Source organism: Salvelinus namaycush, unplaced genomic scaffold (genome assembly GCF_016432855.1).
Source record: "Salvelinus namaycush isolate Seneca unplaced genomic scaffold, SaNama_1.0 Scaffold7, whole genome shotgun sequence".
NCBI classification, from domain to species: Eukaryota; Metazoa; Chordata; class Actinopteri; order Salmoniformes; family Salmonidae; genus Salvelinus; species Salvelinus namaycush.
The window spans coordinates 326697-345510 of NW_024061419.1; the positions used below are offsets into that span (position 1 = coordinate 326697).

Consider the following 18814-nt stretch of genomic DNA (forward strand, 5'->3'; position numbering starts at 1 on the left):
CATCATCTCCGGATGTTCTCACCATATTTAGTGTGTTATTATGTAACTTTGTAGTGCAGCTGTTTCTTTGAAGTAAAACACACGTTTGAAGTAAAAAAGTAATGTCCTGGTGATTGATGTGGCGTGTAGTAACCTTGTTGAGCTTAAAGAAATGTGCTTGATGTAAAATATGTGGGATGCCTTGTGGGATGTCTCAGTCAACCCCCCAAAAAATCCCCAGAGTTCTCACACCCTCCTCTTTGAAAGGTTCATTGTACTCTTTAACTATACTTCCTTTACTGACAACTTAAACAGATCACTTTTTTACCCTTTTAAAAATAGTTGTCAGCTATCCAGATGTAATGGTCAACCTAGAGGGGCCCTTGCACACATGTTGTATTTAGGTACACGTATGTTTTCTGTTTAGGAAGGAATAAATTATTGGCAGGATATAGACAACAAAATAAAAAGATAATTATTTAACGATGTGCCCTTTACTAATGACCATACCAGATCATTTTACCCCATGAATAACCTTGTACTGCAGGGGGCTAAATCAGGGGCACACAGAGTGTTTTGTTGGTAGTCTTAAACAAATCTACTGTGAAACAAAAGTATCCACATCACACACATGGTTATGGGTTTTAAAAAAGAAGACAACAGTACCATGTCAGATACAGTTTAAATGTATTCATATTTGAGTTTGCATCCCAATATTAAACTTTACATACATCACAGAAGACTGAAATGTAACAAAATGCCTCTTGTGTTTATTGAGCTGTACACTGAGATGCTCCAGTGATTCCCCAACATCTTGTCAACATGTTCAATAAACATGGAGCAATCAGGCCTTTATGGTAGAGTTGCCTGATGGATGCAACTCCTCAGTAAAAGGCACATGACAGCCCACTTGGAAGTTTGCCAAAAGGCACCTAAAGGACTCTGAGAGAAACAAGGTTCTCTGGTCTGATGAAACCAAGATTGAACTCTTTGCCTGAATGCCAAGCGTCACGTCTGGAGGAAACCTGGCACCATGCCTACGGTGAAGCATGGTAGTGGCAGCATCATGCTGTGGGGATGTTTTTTAGCGGCAGGGACTGGGAGACTAGTCAGGATCGAGGGAAAGAAGAACGGAGCAAAGTACAGAGATCCTTGATGAAAACCTGCTCCAGAGCGCTCTGGACCTCAGACTGAGGACGAAGGTTCACCTTCCAACAGGTCAACGACCCTAAGCACACAGCCCAGACAACCCAGTAGCGGCTGCGTTGTCTGGGCTGTGTGCTTAGGGTCGTTGACAAGTCTCCGGGACAAGTCTCCGGTCTCTGAATGTCCTTAAGTGGCCAAGCCAGAGCCCGGACTTGAACCCAATCTAACATCTCTGGAGGGACCTGAAAATAGCTGTGTAGCGACGCTCCCCATCCAACCTGACAGAGCTTGAGAGAATCTGCAGAGAAGAATGGGAGAAACTCCCCAAATACAGGTGTGCCGAGCTTGTAGTGTCATACCCAAGAAGACTCAATGCTGTAATCGCTGCCAAAGGTGCATCAACAAAGTACTGAGTAAAGGGTCTGAATACTTATGTAAATGTTATATTTCAGTTTTTTTTAAATAAATTAGCAACAATTTCTAAAAACTTGTTTTTGTTTTGTTATTATGGGGTATTGTTTGTACAGTTGAAGTCGGAAGTTTACATACACCTTAACCAATTTAATTTAAACTCAGTTTTTCACAATTTCTGAAGTTTAATCCTAGTAAAAATTCCCTGTCTTAGGTCAGATAAGATCAACACTTTATTTTAATAATGTGAAATGTCAGAATAATAGTAGAGAGAATGATTCATTTCAGCTTTTATTTCTTTCATCACATTCCCAGTGGGTCAGAAGTTTACATACACTCAATTAGTATTTGGTAGCATTTCCATTAAATTGTTTAACTTGGGTCAAACATTTTGGGTAGTCTTCCACAAGCTTCCCATAATAAGTTGGGTGAATGTTGTCCCATTCCTCCTGACAGAGCTGGTGTAACTGAGTCAGGTTTGTAGGCCTCCTTGCTCGCACACGCTTTTTCAGGTCTGCCCACCAATTTTCTGTAGGATTGAGGTCAGGGCTTTGTGATGGCCACTCCAATACCTTGACTTTGTTGTCCTTAAGCCAATTTTGGAAGTATGCTTGGGGTCATTGTCCATTTGGAAGACCTATTTGCGACCAAGCTTTAACTTCCTGTCTGATGTCTTGAGATGTTGCTTCAATATATCCACATAATTTTCCTCCCTCAAGATGCCATCTATTTTGTGAAGTGCACCAGTCCCTCCTGCAGAAAGCACCCCCACAACATGATGCTGCCACCCCCGTGCTTCACGGTTGGGATGGTGTTCTTCGGCTTGCAAGCTTCCCCCTTTTCCCTCCAAACATAACAATGGTCATTATGGCCAAATATTTCTATTTGTGTTTCATCAGACCAGAGGACATTTCTCCAAAAAGTACGATCTTTGTTCCCATGTGCAGTTGCAAACCGTAGTCTGGCTTTTTTATGGCTTTTTGGGGGCAGGACTCGTTTTACTGTGGATATAGATACTTTTGTACCTGTTTCCTCCAGCATCTTCACAAGGTCCTTTGCTGTTGTTCTGGGATTGATTTGCACTTTTCGCACCAAAGTACGTTCATCTCTAGGAGACAGAATGCGTCTCCTTCCTGAGCGGTATGACGGATGCGTGGTCCTATGGTGTTTATACTTGCGTACTATTGTTTGTACAGATGAACGTGGTACCTTCAGGTGTTTGGAAATTGCTCCCAAGGATGAACCAGACTTGTGGAGGTCTACAATTTTTTTTCTAAGGTCTTGGCTGATTTCTTTTGATTTTCCTATGATGTCAAGCAAAGAGGCACAGAGTTTGAAGGTAGGCCATGAAATACATCCACAAGTACACCTCCAATTGACTCAAATGATGTCAATTAGCCTATCAGAAGCTTCTAAATTCATGACATAATTTTCTGGAATTTTCCAAGCTGTTTAAAGGCACAGTCAACTTAGTGCATGTAAACTTCTGACCCACTGGAATTGTGATACAGTGAAATAATCTGTCTGTAAACAATTGTTGGAAAAATTACTTGTGTCATGCACAAAGTAGATGTCCTAACCGACTTGCCAAAACTATAGTTTGTTAACAAGAAACGTGTGGAGTGGTTGAAAAACGAGTTTTAATGACTCCAACCTGTGTATGTAAACTTCCGACTTCAACTGTAGATTGATGAGGGGAATTTAAAAAAAAATTGTTGAATAAAGCTGTAATGTAACAAAATGTGGAAAAAGGGGTCAGAATACTTTCTGAAGGCCCTGTATATATCCTAAATAATAAACTTAGGACAGAAGCATAGTTATTTAAGCTGGTAACTCAACTGAGAACAGTCTCATTTACAGAAAATACCTGGGGAATAGTTACAGGGGAGAGGGGTTGAATGAGCCAATTGTAAGCTGGGGATGATTAGGTGACAGTGATGTTCAGATTGGGAACTAAGCCAGGACACCAGGGCTAACACCCCTACTCTTACAATAAGCACAATGGGATCTTTAGTGACCACAGAGAGTCATGACACATGTTTATTAACATCCAAAAGACAGCAAACTTCACAGGGCAATGTCAACCAATCACTGCCCGGGATATTTCTTTAGACCAGAGGAAAGGGTGCCTCCTACTGGCCCTCAAACACCACAGCAGAATCTGCTCTCCCATCCAGGGATCAACCAGGACCAACCTGCTTAGTTGGAGAAGCCAGCCAGCAGTGGGATGCAGGGTGGTATGCTGCTGTCTCTAAACTCCAGCCTAATTATTATCCCTCAGGAAGCTCCGGTAAACAGTGGTTGTAGTGCTGCTGTCACCACCAGGCCTGGAGGGCATTTTGACTTTGTTGTCAGCGAGAGCGAGCTGTGTTAGCGAGCTGTGTTGCTAAAGACATAGCAGCTAGCTAACTGGCTACTGCTCAACCTATTGTGTGTATTGAACATTCATATTGGACTGTAGCAGCTAGCTAACTGGCTACTGATCAACCTATTGTGTGTATTGAACATTCATATTGAACAGCCTTACCTATAGAGTAGCACCACCACCCATCAGCCCATTCTCTTCTTGATGTCAAAGCTGCAGTGTATTGTATCTGTAGGAGTTTATGATTAATAATCCTATTTATTTCAAGCCACACTAAGATGTCACCATAATATTCCTTTAAAGCCCCTCTGTCAGATATAAATCATCAGAGTGGGAAACCAACTGACATGGAAACAATGGAGCAAATGTATCACTATCAGAGGGGTGTATTATGACATCATATAGAACTACTCAGACATTCCAAATATCACTTGATTATCAGAGGGGTGTATTATGACATCAGATAGAACTACTCAGACATTCCAAATATCACTTGATTATCAGAGGAGTGTATTATGACATCATATAGAACTACTCAGACATTCCAAATATCACTTGATTATCAGAGGGGTGTATTATGACATCATATAGAACTACTCAGACATTCCAAATATCACTTGATTATCAGAGGGGTGTATTATGACATCAGATAGAACTACTCAGACATTCCATATCAGGCTTCATCCATATCATGAAGGTGGATATTGATCCAACCATTTCAAAAGTAATGACTGGGCTGATGGAAACAGGATATGCCTGTACACTTTTATAAATGCACAGACGATTTGTTAGTTCGTTTGACATGGTGGGGTCTTTTTGTGTCAGTAAAAACATTTTAGTGAGAAATGGCTGTGGAAACTCCTTTATGTACAAACGTTTATATAATAACCATCACATGTTAGTTAACTTGGAGTCACGTGATGATATGTTGTGTGGTCCTCCCTCTACGACTTGGGAACCCATCCAGTTTATTAGGCTACAGATTAAATAAGTTCTGAAATTCACAGGGTGGTGAAACTGCATGTGATGAGCTTGATGCTCCTTTCCAATACATTTTGAGGGTCTTATTCTGGTGACATGATGATCAATGATTGGCTGCCATTTGACAAATAAAATAATATCTCTCTTATCCATATTAATGTCATCATGTAGGTAGCTATTGGCAACAGTGCCATGTTCACGTTGTCTATAAAACCCAACAGCTTTTTTAAACCACCAGTAGAGTTGAAAATGCGATGGAAACCCATTTAACTTGTATTTTTCATTCAGTACATGGGAATGTAACAACAAAAGTATTTTATCATGCAAAGCCTTTTATCTGCAATAAGTCTGTTTGATGGAAACATTTCTGGTGGGAAAATGCGTATATTGTTTAATGCAAATTTTTGAATATTCACATGAAAATCTGTCTCAAACTACATGGAAACTTAGCTACTAAGGTGGATATTGATCCAACACCTGCTACTTATTCAAACCAGCCCACTGGGCACAGACGTCAGTTCAACATCTAGTTTACATTTCTTTGACAAAATGTCATAGGATTTAGGTTGCCAGTTGGGTGAAAAACAAAATGTCATCTGTCATTGGATTTAGGTTGCCAGTATGAAAAATAAACAAAGATTCCTGATGTTGATGGCTTTTTACAAATCCAGTCAGTTTTCAACATTGATCAATCATCATCACATGGATTTGTTTTGTTGAAATGACGTGGTAACAACGTTTATTCAACCAGTGGGAGGCTTGTAAATGCCCCCAGGAAAGTGGAACGAGGAACTCTTCATTGAGACAATAATAAACAGCAATCCGTGGCAGAGTTGTGGTGGATATTATAAAATAAGGATCTGCTGGAGTCCAAGTCAAACCAAGATTCTTTATTTCTGAGATCAGAGAGAATAACAGAGTTACACAGCGCAGTGTAGACAGTCTGAATTCCTGAAGCATTGGGTGATGAGCACATATCTTTATAGTTTCCTGTTCCTGGGAGGGACTCTATTCATACAAGGACGCAGGTGCAGCTGGTTTGCAACACAGGATGATACTCCCAAGAACAGGAGATTATAATAGGACAGTTTCACAAGGATAGTCACATACGATTAACATTTTCCATCACAGAGTCTGTGAACATTTTAATTTCATTAAATCATCAGTGGGCCAACAATGCAAATGTAAACAATGGAGCAAATGCATCACATCCAAATATCACTGTATTATCTGTAGTGCTGGAGGAATGACACACCCAGATAAACACACACAGAGTTTAAAAAGGACCATTTAAACACATGGAATCTGATCTACTTTATATTCAAACTGACATACTCCATATTCAATTCATGTTTTCTAATAAAAACGTATAATATATGTGTAAGTATTCTTTGTATAATTACATTTCATACGGTATAAACAAGTAAACACATTATCAGTCAACATTATAAGTCAATGGGAAAACTGTGTATGTTCTCTGATTAATTTTAAGTCAATGCGAAGTGAAATATCAATATACACACTAGAAGTATTTATTCTCTGCTGTGTGGATTCTCACATGATGATTAAGTGACCGTGATGAGTAATATGTCTTCCCACAGTCTGAGCATTGGTTAGGCTTCACCCCTGTGCGCAGTCTCATGTGTTTTTTCAGGCTTCATAATTTGGTAAAATTCTTTGCACAGTGGAAGCAGGCTTCTCCCCTGTGTGTATTCGCTCATGGGCTTTCAGGTGTCCTAACTGGATAAAACTCTTTGCACACTGGGAGCAGTGGTAAGGCTTCTCCCCTGTGTGGATTCTCACATGACGTTTAAGTGACTGTGATGAGCAATATGTCTTCCCACAGTCTGAGCATTGGTAAGGCTTCACTCCTGTGTGCAGTATCATGTGTTCTTTCAGATGTCCTAAATGGATAAAACTCTTTGCACAGTGGGAGCAGTGGTAAGGGTTCTCCCCTGTGTGTATTCGCTCATGAGTTTTCAGGCTTCCTGACTGGCTAAAACTCCTTCCACAATGGGAGCAGTGGTAAAGCTTCTCCCCTGTGTGTATTCGCTCATGAACCTTCAGGTTTCCTGACTGGTTAAAACTCCTTCCACAATGGGAGCAGTGGTAAAGCTTCTCCCCTGTGTGTATTCGCTCATGGGCTTTCAGGTGTCCTAACTGGATAAAACTCGTTGCACACTGGGAGCAGTGGTAAGGCTTCTCCCCTGTGTGGGTTCTCACATGAATTTTAAGTGACTCTGATGAGCAATATGTCTTCCCACAGTCTGAGCATTGGTAAGGCTTCACCCCTGTGTGCAGTATCATGTGTTTTTTCAGATGTCCTGAATGGATAAAACTCTTTGCACAGAGGGAGCAGTGGTAAGGCTTCTCCCCTGTGTGGGTTCTCACGTGAATTTTAAGTGACTCTGATGAGCAATATGTCTTCCCACAGTCTGAGCATTGGTAAGGCTTCACCCCTGTGTGCAGTATCATGTGTTTTTTCAGATGTCCTGAATGGATAAAACTCTTTGCACAGAGGGAGCAGTGGTAAGGCTTCTCCCCTGTGTGGGTTCTTACATGAACTTTAAGTGACCATGAAGAGTAATATGTCTTCCCACAGTCTGAGCATTTGTAAGGCTTCTCCCCTGTGTGTATTCGCTCATGAGCTTTCAGGCTTCTTAACTGGTTAAAACTATGTCCACACTGGGCGCAATGGTGTGCCTTATCTCCAGTGTGTGTCCTCCCATGTCTTTTCAGGCTTCCTAACTTGGTAAAACGCTGTCCAAGGTGCCGGCTTGCTGGTTTGGATGTCTCTGGTTCCTCCGAATTTTGTTTTTCTCCTGCCAAAAACAGTGTTTATTTAAAGCAAGACCAGAATGAAATCTCCCCATGATAAAACTGCCTTGCTATGAGGTTTAATCCAAATCAGAGCCATCAACCTGAGGCCAGTTTTCAAACATTTAATCACTTAAAACAAATTATGTTGTAGAGCTTCCTGGTAATTACTGATATGTTTACTTACTTATTTTATTCATTCTGTTTTAGAAGTCAGAATACAAACAACTAGACAGTTCTAGGACACTCAAGACACAGACGTCGATGGATTCCTATCCAGCAGGTGGTTCTAAATATATAACCTTCATATTTGTAAGATACATAATTGGACTTTTTCCATACGCACAAATTTTGTGCACAAATTTGTTAACATCCTTTTGCCAAGATAATCCATCCACCTGACAGGTGTGGCATATCATGAAGCTGATTAAAAAGCATGATCATTACACAGGTCCACCTTGTGCTGGGGACAATAAACGGCCACTCTAAAATGTGCAGTTTTGTCACACGACACAATGCCACAGATTTCTCAAGTTTTGAGGGAGCGTGACATTGGCATGCTGACTGCAGGAATATCCACTAGAGCTGTTACCTGAGAATGTAATGTTAATTTCTCTACCATAAGCCACCTCAAACGTTGCTTTAGAGAATTTGGCAGTACATCCAACTGGCCTCACAACCGCAGATCACATTTAACAAAGCCAGCCCAGGACCTCCACATTGTCTTAGACCAGCCACCCGGCCAGCTTCATTGGCTGGGCCTGGCTCCCCAGTGGGTGGATGGCTGCGCTCCTGCCCAGTCATGTGAAGTCCATAGATTAGGGCCTATTGAATTTATTTACATTGACTGATTTCCTTATATGAACTGTAAATCATTGAACTTGTTGCAGGATGCTCTCGATGGTGCAGCTGTAGAACTTTTTGATGATCTGGGGACCCATGACAAATCTTTTCAGTCTCCTGAGGGGGAATAGGTTTTGTTGTGCCCTCTTCACGACTGTCTTGGTGTGCTTGGACCATGTTAGTTTGCTGGTGATGTGGACGCCAAGGAACTTGAAGCTCTCAACCTGCTGCACTACAGCCCCGTCAATGAGAATGGCGGAGCGCTCGGTCCTCCTTTTCCTGTAGTCCACAAACATCTCCTTTGTTTTGATCACGTTGAGGGAGAGGTTGTTGTCCTGGCACCACACGGCCAGGTCTCCGACCTCCTCCCTATAGGCGGTGTCATGACGTTGGCCTGTGGGTAAGGTTTATGACCCCCCATAAATACCTTTCTCCCTTTCCTCTCTTTACTGAAGAACTCTTGAAAAGCCTTTGTTAAACAAAGAGAGTCGGGTTATCAGATTCACATGGAATTGTTGTGCAATTTAAATGTTTAAATATGAAACTATTTGTGAAAAGATTCAATGGAATTTTAGCTTCCAAATGAGAGAATTGGGTTTTCATAAGGTTAGAGCTCTGCTCACTCAGTGTCCCGCCCCTGTGAAGAGACATTGGTTATAAACTATGAAACACACCCTTCTCTCCCTCCACTATATAAGCCCTTTACGAAAATATAACTTTCTGTTCCGAGTACGAGAGGCCTGCAGCCTTTGCGTTAAAAGGGCGAATAACTTGCTGTTCCGGGTACATTAGGGCAACGGTCCGATGTCAGAAGGATTCAGATAATAACCTAACGAAATTAGCATCGTGATTCAATGTGAAGGTGATGATCGACACGCCGAACAGATGAATTTCAACCATACCAGCCAGAATATAGCATGAGCTTAAAGTATGGCAACGTGGTATGAACTTTGAACTCTTATTCAGTAAAGAAGTGATACCTACTAGCCGTTGCGTTAGCAACCGCAGCTGTAAACGTGGGCTAGGAAAGGACGGACAAGGGATCTCTTCTAACAAACAACACTGCCAGGTATCCAGTTTACGACCAGAGACATTCTTCCAAGGACAGGAAGATCTCTGTTGGGCAACACGGCCTTCCATCTACAACCAACCTATTGAGGCGCAGCTCAGAGTAAATATTTATTGCATTTTCTTTTTCCAAATGGGCGGTTATTTAGAATGCATAAGATTCCGTATTTATGATAGCATAGCTTCTCCCTTTGTTCTTCAGTTCTCCCGCGCTTTCATTCAAACCCAACCAACGACGTTTTCCAACCAACGACCCAACAACGTTTTCTTGTAGGACATAATTAGTAATCAATGTATGATCCATTCTGAGTATATGTGATAAGGGAGTTATATGCTGAATGGTAATGATTAAAATATTCCACCCTGAAACCATATAATTGTATGAAATTTATAAGAATCATAAATCTATAATCTGATGGTGTGTGTAGTTTTAGTCAGAATTAGAACAAGGACCTTTTGTTCCTTTTTAGTATGTAAGCAGGGTGCAAGTGGGAAACAAATGATAAGAGGAGCTATCGACAGACAAGTTGTACTACTGTGTTCCTTACAGGACATTCTGTCTCCACCCAGGGAGGGGAGAAACTGTTAGGCTGGCAGAAGATTATGAAACATGTTGCAGATTAAACAATGTATCTGTGTAGTGGAAAAACCCCGACTGTCTGAGCAAGGCGTAGCTTAAGATTTGAACTTGTTTGTGTGTGTGTTATAAAGACTGTGTTAGAATTTTTGATTTCAGAGCGCTCTCGTGAATAAACTGTACTAACCTTTTGCATAAACTGAGTCTTTGCCTAATTATTATTAAACCCAGGGTCTTACGAACCTCGGGGATTGGTCAAAGTTTACTGATTGTGATTGAAAATTCTCGTGACAATATGTAATTCTGTGTGATTAGTTAGATATTTAGTAAATAAATAATTAAACCAAAGTTTGTATTGCTTATTCAACTTGTTAGCCAGGGTTCGTGAAGATAACAAAGATTTCAATGATGTTCAGATGAGACTGAAATAAGGTGACGATTAATGATTGACTGCTATTGAGGTAAAAGATAACCAGGTCTTTAAGAGTTTATTCGGAAGATAACAGCTCTATTCTTTCGTGGTGCCCCGACTTTCCAGTTAATTACATATACATGATTAGCTTAATCAGGTAATATTAATTACAGACAAAGGATTTTATAGAATAGCATGTCATATCACTTAATCCGGCATAGCCAAAGACACGACAGCGGTCTCGTCGTTGTCGGTGATCAGGCCTACCACTGTTGTGTCATCGGCAAACTTAATGATGGTGTTGGAGTCATGCCTGGTCGTGCAATCATGAGTGAACAGTGAGTCCAGGACCCAGTTGCACAGGGCGGGTTTCAGACCCAGGGCCTAGAGCTTAATGATGAGTTGAGGGTACTATGGTGGTAAATGCTGAGCTATAGTCAAAGAACAGCATTCTTACATAGGTATAGGTATTCCTCTTGTCCAGATTCTTTATGCGTTTGAGCCAATAAGTTGTGTTGTGACAAGTTATGGGGGAAGATAGCCCTATTTGGTAAAAGACCAAGTCCATAGTATGTCAAGAACAGCTCAAATAAGCAAAGAGAAAAAAACAGTCCATCATTACTTTAAGATATGAAGGTCAGTCAATACCGAAAATTTCAAGAACTTTTAAAGTTTCTTCAAGTGCAGTCACACAAAACTTCAAGCGCTATGATGAAACTGGCTCTCATGAGGACCGCCACAGGAATGGAAGACCCAGAGTTACCTCTGCTGCAGAGGATAGGTTCATTAGAGTTAACTGCACCTCAGATTGCAGCCCAAATAAATTATTCAGAGTTCAAGTAACAGACACATCTCAACATCAACTGTTCAGAGGAGACTGTGTGAATCAGGCCTTCATGGTCAAATTTCTGCAAAAGAAACAACAACTAAAGGACACCAATAAGAACAAGGGGCCAAGAAACACGAACAATGGACATTAGACCGGCGGAAATCTGTCCTTTGGTCTGATGAGTCCAAATGTGAGATTTTTGGTTCCAACCGTCGTGTCTTTGTGAGACGCAGAGTAGGTGAACGGATGATCTCTGCATGTGTGGTTCCCACCGTGAAGCATGGAGGAGGTGTGATGGTGCTTTGCCGGTGACACTGTCTGTGATTTATTTAGAACTCAAGGCACACTTAACTAGCATGGCTACCACAGCATTCTGCAGCGATACACGATCCCATCTGGTTTGCGCTTAGTGGGACTATCATTTGTTAGTTGTCATCTGTTTTTCAATGGAGGACAATGACCAAACACACCTCCAGGCTGTGTAAGGGCTATTTGACCAAGGAGAGTTATGGAGTGCTGCATCCTATGACCTGCCCTCCACAATCACCAGACCTCAACCCAATTGAGATGGTTTGGGATGAGGTGGACCGCAGAGTGAAGGAAAAGCAGCCAACAAGTGCTCAGCATATGTGGGACCTCCTTCAAGACTGTGGGAAAAGCATTCCAGGTGAAGCTGGTTGAGAAAATGCCAAGAGTGTGCAAAGCTGTATTTGTATTAGTCAGGGACAGCCCTATTGGAAACAGATACCAGTGGGCAGATATATTTCATTTGTTCAAACTAAATTACAGCACTTACTTTGATGTGTCAAATCTGATCCTTTCTTCTCTTCTCCTCCTCTCACAGTTCCACTCAGCCCCGTTGTTTTCCTGCAGTCCACCAGCAGCACAGACAACCTCTTCATACCCAGCAGTAAGGTGCTACCGGGAGAGGGATGACACGGGGACTCCAGGAGGGAGGAAGGGCTAGCATTGTCCTGGTAACCATAAAGAGGGGACACAGACACATATCATTATGGATGCTGATGTCACTGTTGTCATAAAGTGCTTTACAGAAACCCAGCCCAGACCCTGATAGCGCAAGCTGTATGCTAGACCAGACTATGAGTTATGAGTTTGAGTTTATTTTTACAGGGACAGTGCACATTAATCAACGTTTCAGTAAAAGTGCCGGTTTTAGCCAGCCGGCTAATTTTCAACCGCAGTCCCTGGGCAGGTTATTAAAAACAATTACAATATAGACAATAGCAACATAGAACAAGACGTAGCATACAGACATAGCTACATAGGACAAGCAAGACGTAGCATACAGACAGAGCAACATAGAACAAAAAGCAGCAAGACAAAATTCATAAAAGCAACAAAGTGTTTCCACACCTCACAAGTTACAGACAACAGACATGGAAAGCGGCAACACACAGCTAGGGACCATGTTCACAAATCTGATTGACCTTTAGCCATGCCTTCAAGCATTTTGTGAAAGTGTGATATGTGGTGCAGTTATGCGTGTCTGATGGCAGTGTATTCCAGACATGGGAAGCTCTCACAGAAAAAGCGGATTTACTAAAGGTGCTTTTCCTTAGGGGAACTACACAGTCACCTCTCATGGCAGACCTTGTGGATCTGCTGCCATATGTTTGGGTTTTCTGTTTAACAAAAATACTGAGTGGAGGGGGAGCCAAGCCATTTAGGATCTTGAATACAAGACATGCATCGGTGTATTGCACAAGATTTTCCCAACTCAGGAGCTCATGCTTTCTGAGGATGTGACAGTGATGATGGCTATTGGGCTTCCTATCAAGCACTTTGAGAGCCTGTTTGTAGACAGACTGAATAGGTCTTACTGTTGTACAGCAAGCTTGGGCCCAACTAGTCAAGCAGTATGTTAAGTGGGGGAGTATCATAGATTTGAAGTACAGTTTTGCTACCTCTGTAGTCAAACAAATTCGTATAAATCAGAAATTAGCTAGGTTGAATTTGGTTATTTGAATTACCTTTTTCACATGCTTTTTAAAAGAGAGGTTGGAATCAAGTATGATGCCAAGGTACTTAAAATCAGATACCACCTGGAGCTTCTCCCCTGACACATAGACATCTGGCTCAGTAGCATCTGTTGCCCTCTTTGTGAAGAACATGCAAACAGTTTTTTTCACATTGAGATGCAAACACGAGTCACTGAGCCACTTTGTAACCTGGACCATTACAGTAGTGAGTTCTTGTGCAGCTTGTTGTTTGCTCTTTGCATGCACATATATCACTGTATCATCTGCATACATTTGAACTTCAGACCCAGTACAGACAGAAGGCAGATCATTAATGTACAGGCTGAACAGGAGGGGCCCCAGTATTGACCCTTGGGGCACGCCCACATCATAGCTAAGAGTGGGCGACAGCTCATTGCTCACTCTGACACACTGAGTTCTGCCTTCAAGGTATGATTTCATCCATCTCAAGGCATCGGGGGAAAAGTTGAACTTGGACAATTTTGTGATGAGAATCTCATGGTTAACTGTATCAAAAGCCTTCCTTAGGTCCAGAAACACAGCCCCAACAACGCCCCCTTTGTCCATCTTGGACTTCACATTTTCCAGAAGAAAGCAGTTGGCCGTTTCTGTGGAGTGTTTCGCTCTGAAGCCAAACTGCATGGAATGTAATGTGAAGCGGCTGTTGTTGAGGTGGGCAATCAGTTTGTCTGCTACACACTTTTCAACAACCTTTGACACCACAGGTAGTATACTAATGGGCCTGTAGTTACTCACGTCAGCAGGGTCGCCTGATTTAAACATGGTCGTTATTATGGCCGACTTCCATACCCTTGGAAACACCCCGAGACCAATAGATGTGTTGGTGACCTTAGTAATGGGGCCAATGAGTGACTCTTTGTAGTTTTTAAGAAAGGTAGAGTCCATCCCAAACACATCTTTGGCTTTAGAGTTCTTTAGTGAGCTAATCACCTTGTCCACCTTTGACTCAGAAACCTCCCTTATGATGAAGACAGGTTGAGCGTCATTCACTAGCACTTTGCCCAAGAAACCAGTGGAGGGGTTCTGTGTCAGTACCCTGACAGAGTCAATAAAGTAGGAATTGAAGGCTATTGCTATTTCGACTGCATCCTGTGTTAGATTGTTATTCACCATGATTTCTAGTCTTTTTGCAGTGTTACTATGGTCTTTCCCTGTTAACTTTTTTAGATTCTCCCAGATCAGTTTAGAATTTCCCTTTGCTTCACCAATTATGTTAATAAAAAAGTTTGCCTTGGCCTGTCTGATTTAAGCTGTACCATCTGGTGTTCTGATCTGGAGAGACTCTTCTCTGCCTCGTCAGCATCAGGATGTTGTTGAGGCTCCCCAGAGGATCCACAATAGTCATGTCTCTCTCCTGTGTGAACGAGAACATCAAACAGATGGTAAACTTACGACTGTCTATTAAAATCATAGGGTCTTACAAGAGTCATTAATATCTCTAAACTGGGCCTAAAACGCAAACGTTAAAGGGTTGTTCAGTGAAATGAGTGCATTTTGTGTCCCTTTGGTATTTTAAGTAGACATTATGCTCCAATATTGAATTTTAAAAGCCTGTTGTATTAGATGAGATGCACTTTAATACAGACCACATGGAGAATTCAATACATCTAATTGAAAAGTCCCAAAAATATATGTATCAATGGCAGATTGAAACTAACAACTTATACAGTACAGAACAACATATTCAAGTGTAGAACTTCAGTAGAATGCCCCTTAAAATCCCCACATTAGTTCAACAACTGCATAGTTTGTGCCCCTGTTTAAGACAGTACTCACTGGTGTTAATCAGATCTTCTGTCTCCTCCTCTTTCACTCCCAAAACGTCTTCCTCCACCTTTATTGAGTTAGCATCCTCTTCCTCTCTAAAAGGTTCTTTCTCTTCTTTCACTGTAATACCCTCCTCTTCTTCTTTCACTATAACAGCCTCTTCTTCCTTCACTATAAACGCCTCCTCTTCTTCCTTTTTCATTCTGAAAGGTTCTTTCTCTCCTTTCACTGTAATATCCCCCTCTTCTTTCACCACAATGTTCAGCGCCAGAGCCTCTTTCTCCATACAGCAGACCTCCTCTTCTTTGGCAGGGGAATAGTAGTTTAGTGAGCTCATGGTCAGGGATGTTAGCTAGCTAGCTAGCATTAGCGACTAGCCTAGTGCTAGGCTCAGTATCAATCTTTAACAAGTTTACAAATTGAACAAGCAAACTAGGTTCAAGTTAACCAGTTGATACGTCAAAAGAAATGTGTTTTAAATACTGAGATCAGCTAATTAACATAGTCTAAAACCTCAATCTTTCATTTTTATTTTGGCTAGCAAGCTACCGAGGTGGTTGTAAGTGTAGCTGCGTTGTTGTTCCTGAAGAAGCGTCCCGTCCATTATACGTCACACAAGAAGCATCACCTGAAAGACGCACATCGCCGTCTATTGGCTGGAGTGGGTAACGCAGTTTGGAAACAATAGTTACTACACTTTTTGTATTGGAAAGAACGTCATAATAATTTAACAATTAGCTGCTATATTTTCTCTTACGTCTTACAAATAATAAGTTTGCTGACAACACAACAGTGGTAGGCCTGATCACCGACAACGATGAGACGGTTTACCGGTAGGTCAGAGAACTGGCAGTGTGGTGCCAGGACAACTACCTCTCCCTCAATGTGAGCAAGACAAAGGAGCTGATCGTGGACTACAGGAAAAGACGGGCCTGAACAGGCCCCCATTAACATCAACGGGGCTGTAGTGGAGCGGGTAGAGAGTTTCAAGATCCTTGATGTCCACATCACCAACGAACTATCATGGTCCAAACATACCAAGACAGTCTTGAAGAGGGCACTACAAAACCTTTTTGTATTAGCTTGGCCTGCTCCTCAGTCCCAGTTGCTAATATATGCATATTATTATTAGTAGTGGATAAGGCGCTACAGAGGGTAGTGCAAACAGCCCAGTACATCACTGGGGCCAAGCTTCCTGCCATCCAGGATTGGTGTCAGAGGAAAGCCAGTAAAATTGTCAGAGACTCTGGTCACTCAAGTTATAAACAGTTTTCTCTGCTACCGCACGGCAAGTGGTACTGGAGCGCCAAGTCTAGGACCAAAAGGTTCCTCAACAGCTTCTACTCCCAAGCCATAAGACTCCTGAACAATTAATACAATCGCCACTGGACTATTTACATTTACTTGTACACTGCGGCTACTCAATGTTTATTATCTATGCGTAGTCACTTCATCCCTACCTACATGTACAAATTACCTCAACTAACCTGTACCCCGCACACTGACTCGGTACCAGTACCCCCTGTATATAGCCTCGTTATTGTTATTCTTATTTCTATGTAATATTTTTTGCTATTTGGTAGATTTGTTTTAACTCTTCTTGACCTGCACTGTTGGTTGGGGGCTTGTAAGTAAGCATTTCACGGTAAGGTTGTATTTGGCGCATGTGAAAAATAAAGTTTACATTTGATTTGATTTTATACTTTCCTGTACACAGACATACAAGTTTAATATGAATATGTAGATGATGAATAAATACTTATATGAATAGGTCGTGTATTAAAACACATTTTCACTGTTAAAACTTCTTATGGCTGCAGGGGCAGTATTGAGTAGCTTGGATGAAAAGGTGCCCAGAGGTGCCCAGAGTAAACTGCCTGCTCCTCGGTCCCAGTTGCTAATACATGCATATTATTATTAGTATTGCATAGGAAACACTCTGAAGTTTCTAAAACTGTTTGAATGATGTCTGTGAGTATAACAGAACTCATATGGCAGGCAAAAACCTGAGAAAAAAATCCAACCAGGAAGTGGGAAATCTGAGGTTTGAAGGTTTTCAACTCATCGCCTATCGAATACACAGTGGAATATGGGTCAGGTTGCACTTCCTACGGCTTCCACTAGATGTCAATAGTCTAAAGAACCTTGTCTGATGCTTCTACTGTGATGTGGGGCCGAAGGAGAGGGGAACGAGTAAGGTCTGCCATGAGCTGACCATGCTCTGACCATGCGTGTTCACATGAGAGGGAGCTCTGTTCCATCGCACTTCTGAAGACAATGGAATTCTCCGGTTGAAACATTATTGAAGATTTATGTTAAAAACATCCTAAAGATTGATTCAATACATCGTTTGACATGTTTCTACTGACTGTTACGGAACTTTTTGATATTTCGTCTGCTTTTAGTGAACGCGCTTCGTGACTTTGGATTTGTTTGCCAAACACGCTAACAAAAGTAGCTATTTGGACATAAATGATGGACATTACCGAACAAAACGAACATTTCTTGTGGAAGTGGGAGTCCTGGGAGTGCATTCCGACGAAGATCAGCGAAGGTAAGTGAAGATTTATAATGCTATTTATGACTTTTGTTGACTCCACAATTTGGCGGGTAACTGTATGGCTTCCTTTTGTGGCTGAACGCTGTTCTCAGATTATTGAATATTTTGCTTTTGCCGTAAAGCTTTTTTGAAATCTGACACAGCGGTTGCATTAAGAACAAGTTTATCTTTAATTCTATGTAAAACATGTATCTTTCATCAAAGTTTATGATGAGTATTTCTGTTATTTGATGTGGCTCTCTGCAATTTCTCCGGATATTTTGGAGGCATTTCTGAACATGTAAACTGAGGTTTTTGGATATAAATATGAACTTTATCGAACAAAACATATACAGTGGGGCAAAAAAGTATTTAGTCAGCCACCAATTGTGCAAGTTATCCCACTTAAAAAGATGAGAGAGGCCTGTAATTTTCATCATAGGTACACTTCAACTATGATAGACAAAATGAGAAAAAAAATCCAGAAAATCACATTGTAGGATTTTTAATGTATTGTGTAACATGAAGTCCTATGAGTGTCATCTGATGAAGATCATCAAAGGTTAGTGATTCATTTTATCTCTATTTCTGCTTTTTGTGACTCCTGTCTTTGGCTGGAAAAATGGCTGTGTTTTCTGTGATTTTGCGGTGACCTAACATAATCGTTTTTAGTGCTTTCGCTGTAAAGTGTGGTGGGATTAACAAGAAGTGGATCTTTAAAATAGTGTGAAATACTTGAGGAATTTTAATTATGAGATTTCTGTTGTTTGAATTTGGCGCCCTGCACTTTCACTGGCTATTGTCATATCGATGCCGTTAACGGGATTGCAGCCCTAAGAAGTTAGTCGTATTTATCTATATGTGACGGTACTATTCCCTTAAAGCCACGCTCTATAAGATACAAATCATCCTGTAAACAACAGAGCAAATGCATCACATGCAAATAGCACTTGATTATCTGTAGTGCTTTACACTGAGTATACAAAACATTAAGAACTCCTGCTCCTTCCATGACATAAACTGACCAGGTGAATCCAGGCTAAAGCTATGATCCCTTAC

At 41.3% G+C, this 18814-nt stretch overlaps 1 protein-coding gene across 1 annotated transcript; it reads right to left on the reverse strand.

The window, feature by feature from the left end:
• Positions 1–6193: 6193 nt before the first annotated feature.
• On the reverse strand, positions 6194–12255 carry LOC120042507 (zinc finger protein 135-like; the record flags this gene model as incomplete). The annotated part of the gene is made up of 2 exons (XM_038987340.1): positions 6194–7704; positions 12225–12255. Coding segments are annotated over 2 exons (1203 nt in total), but the record flags the coding sequence as incomplete, so codon positions are not given.
• Positions 12256–18814: the final 6559 nt, after the last annotated feature.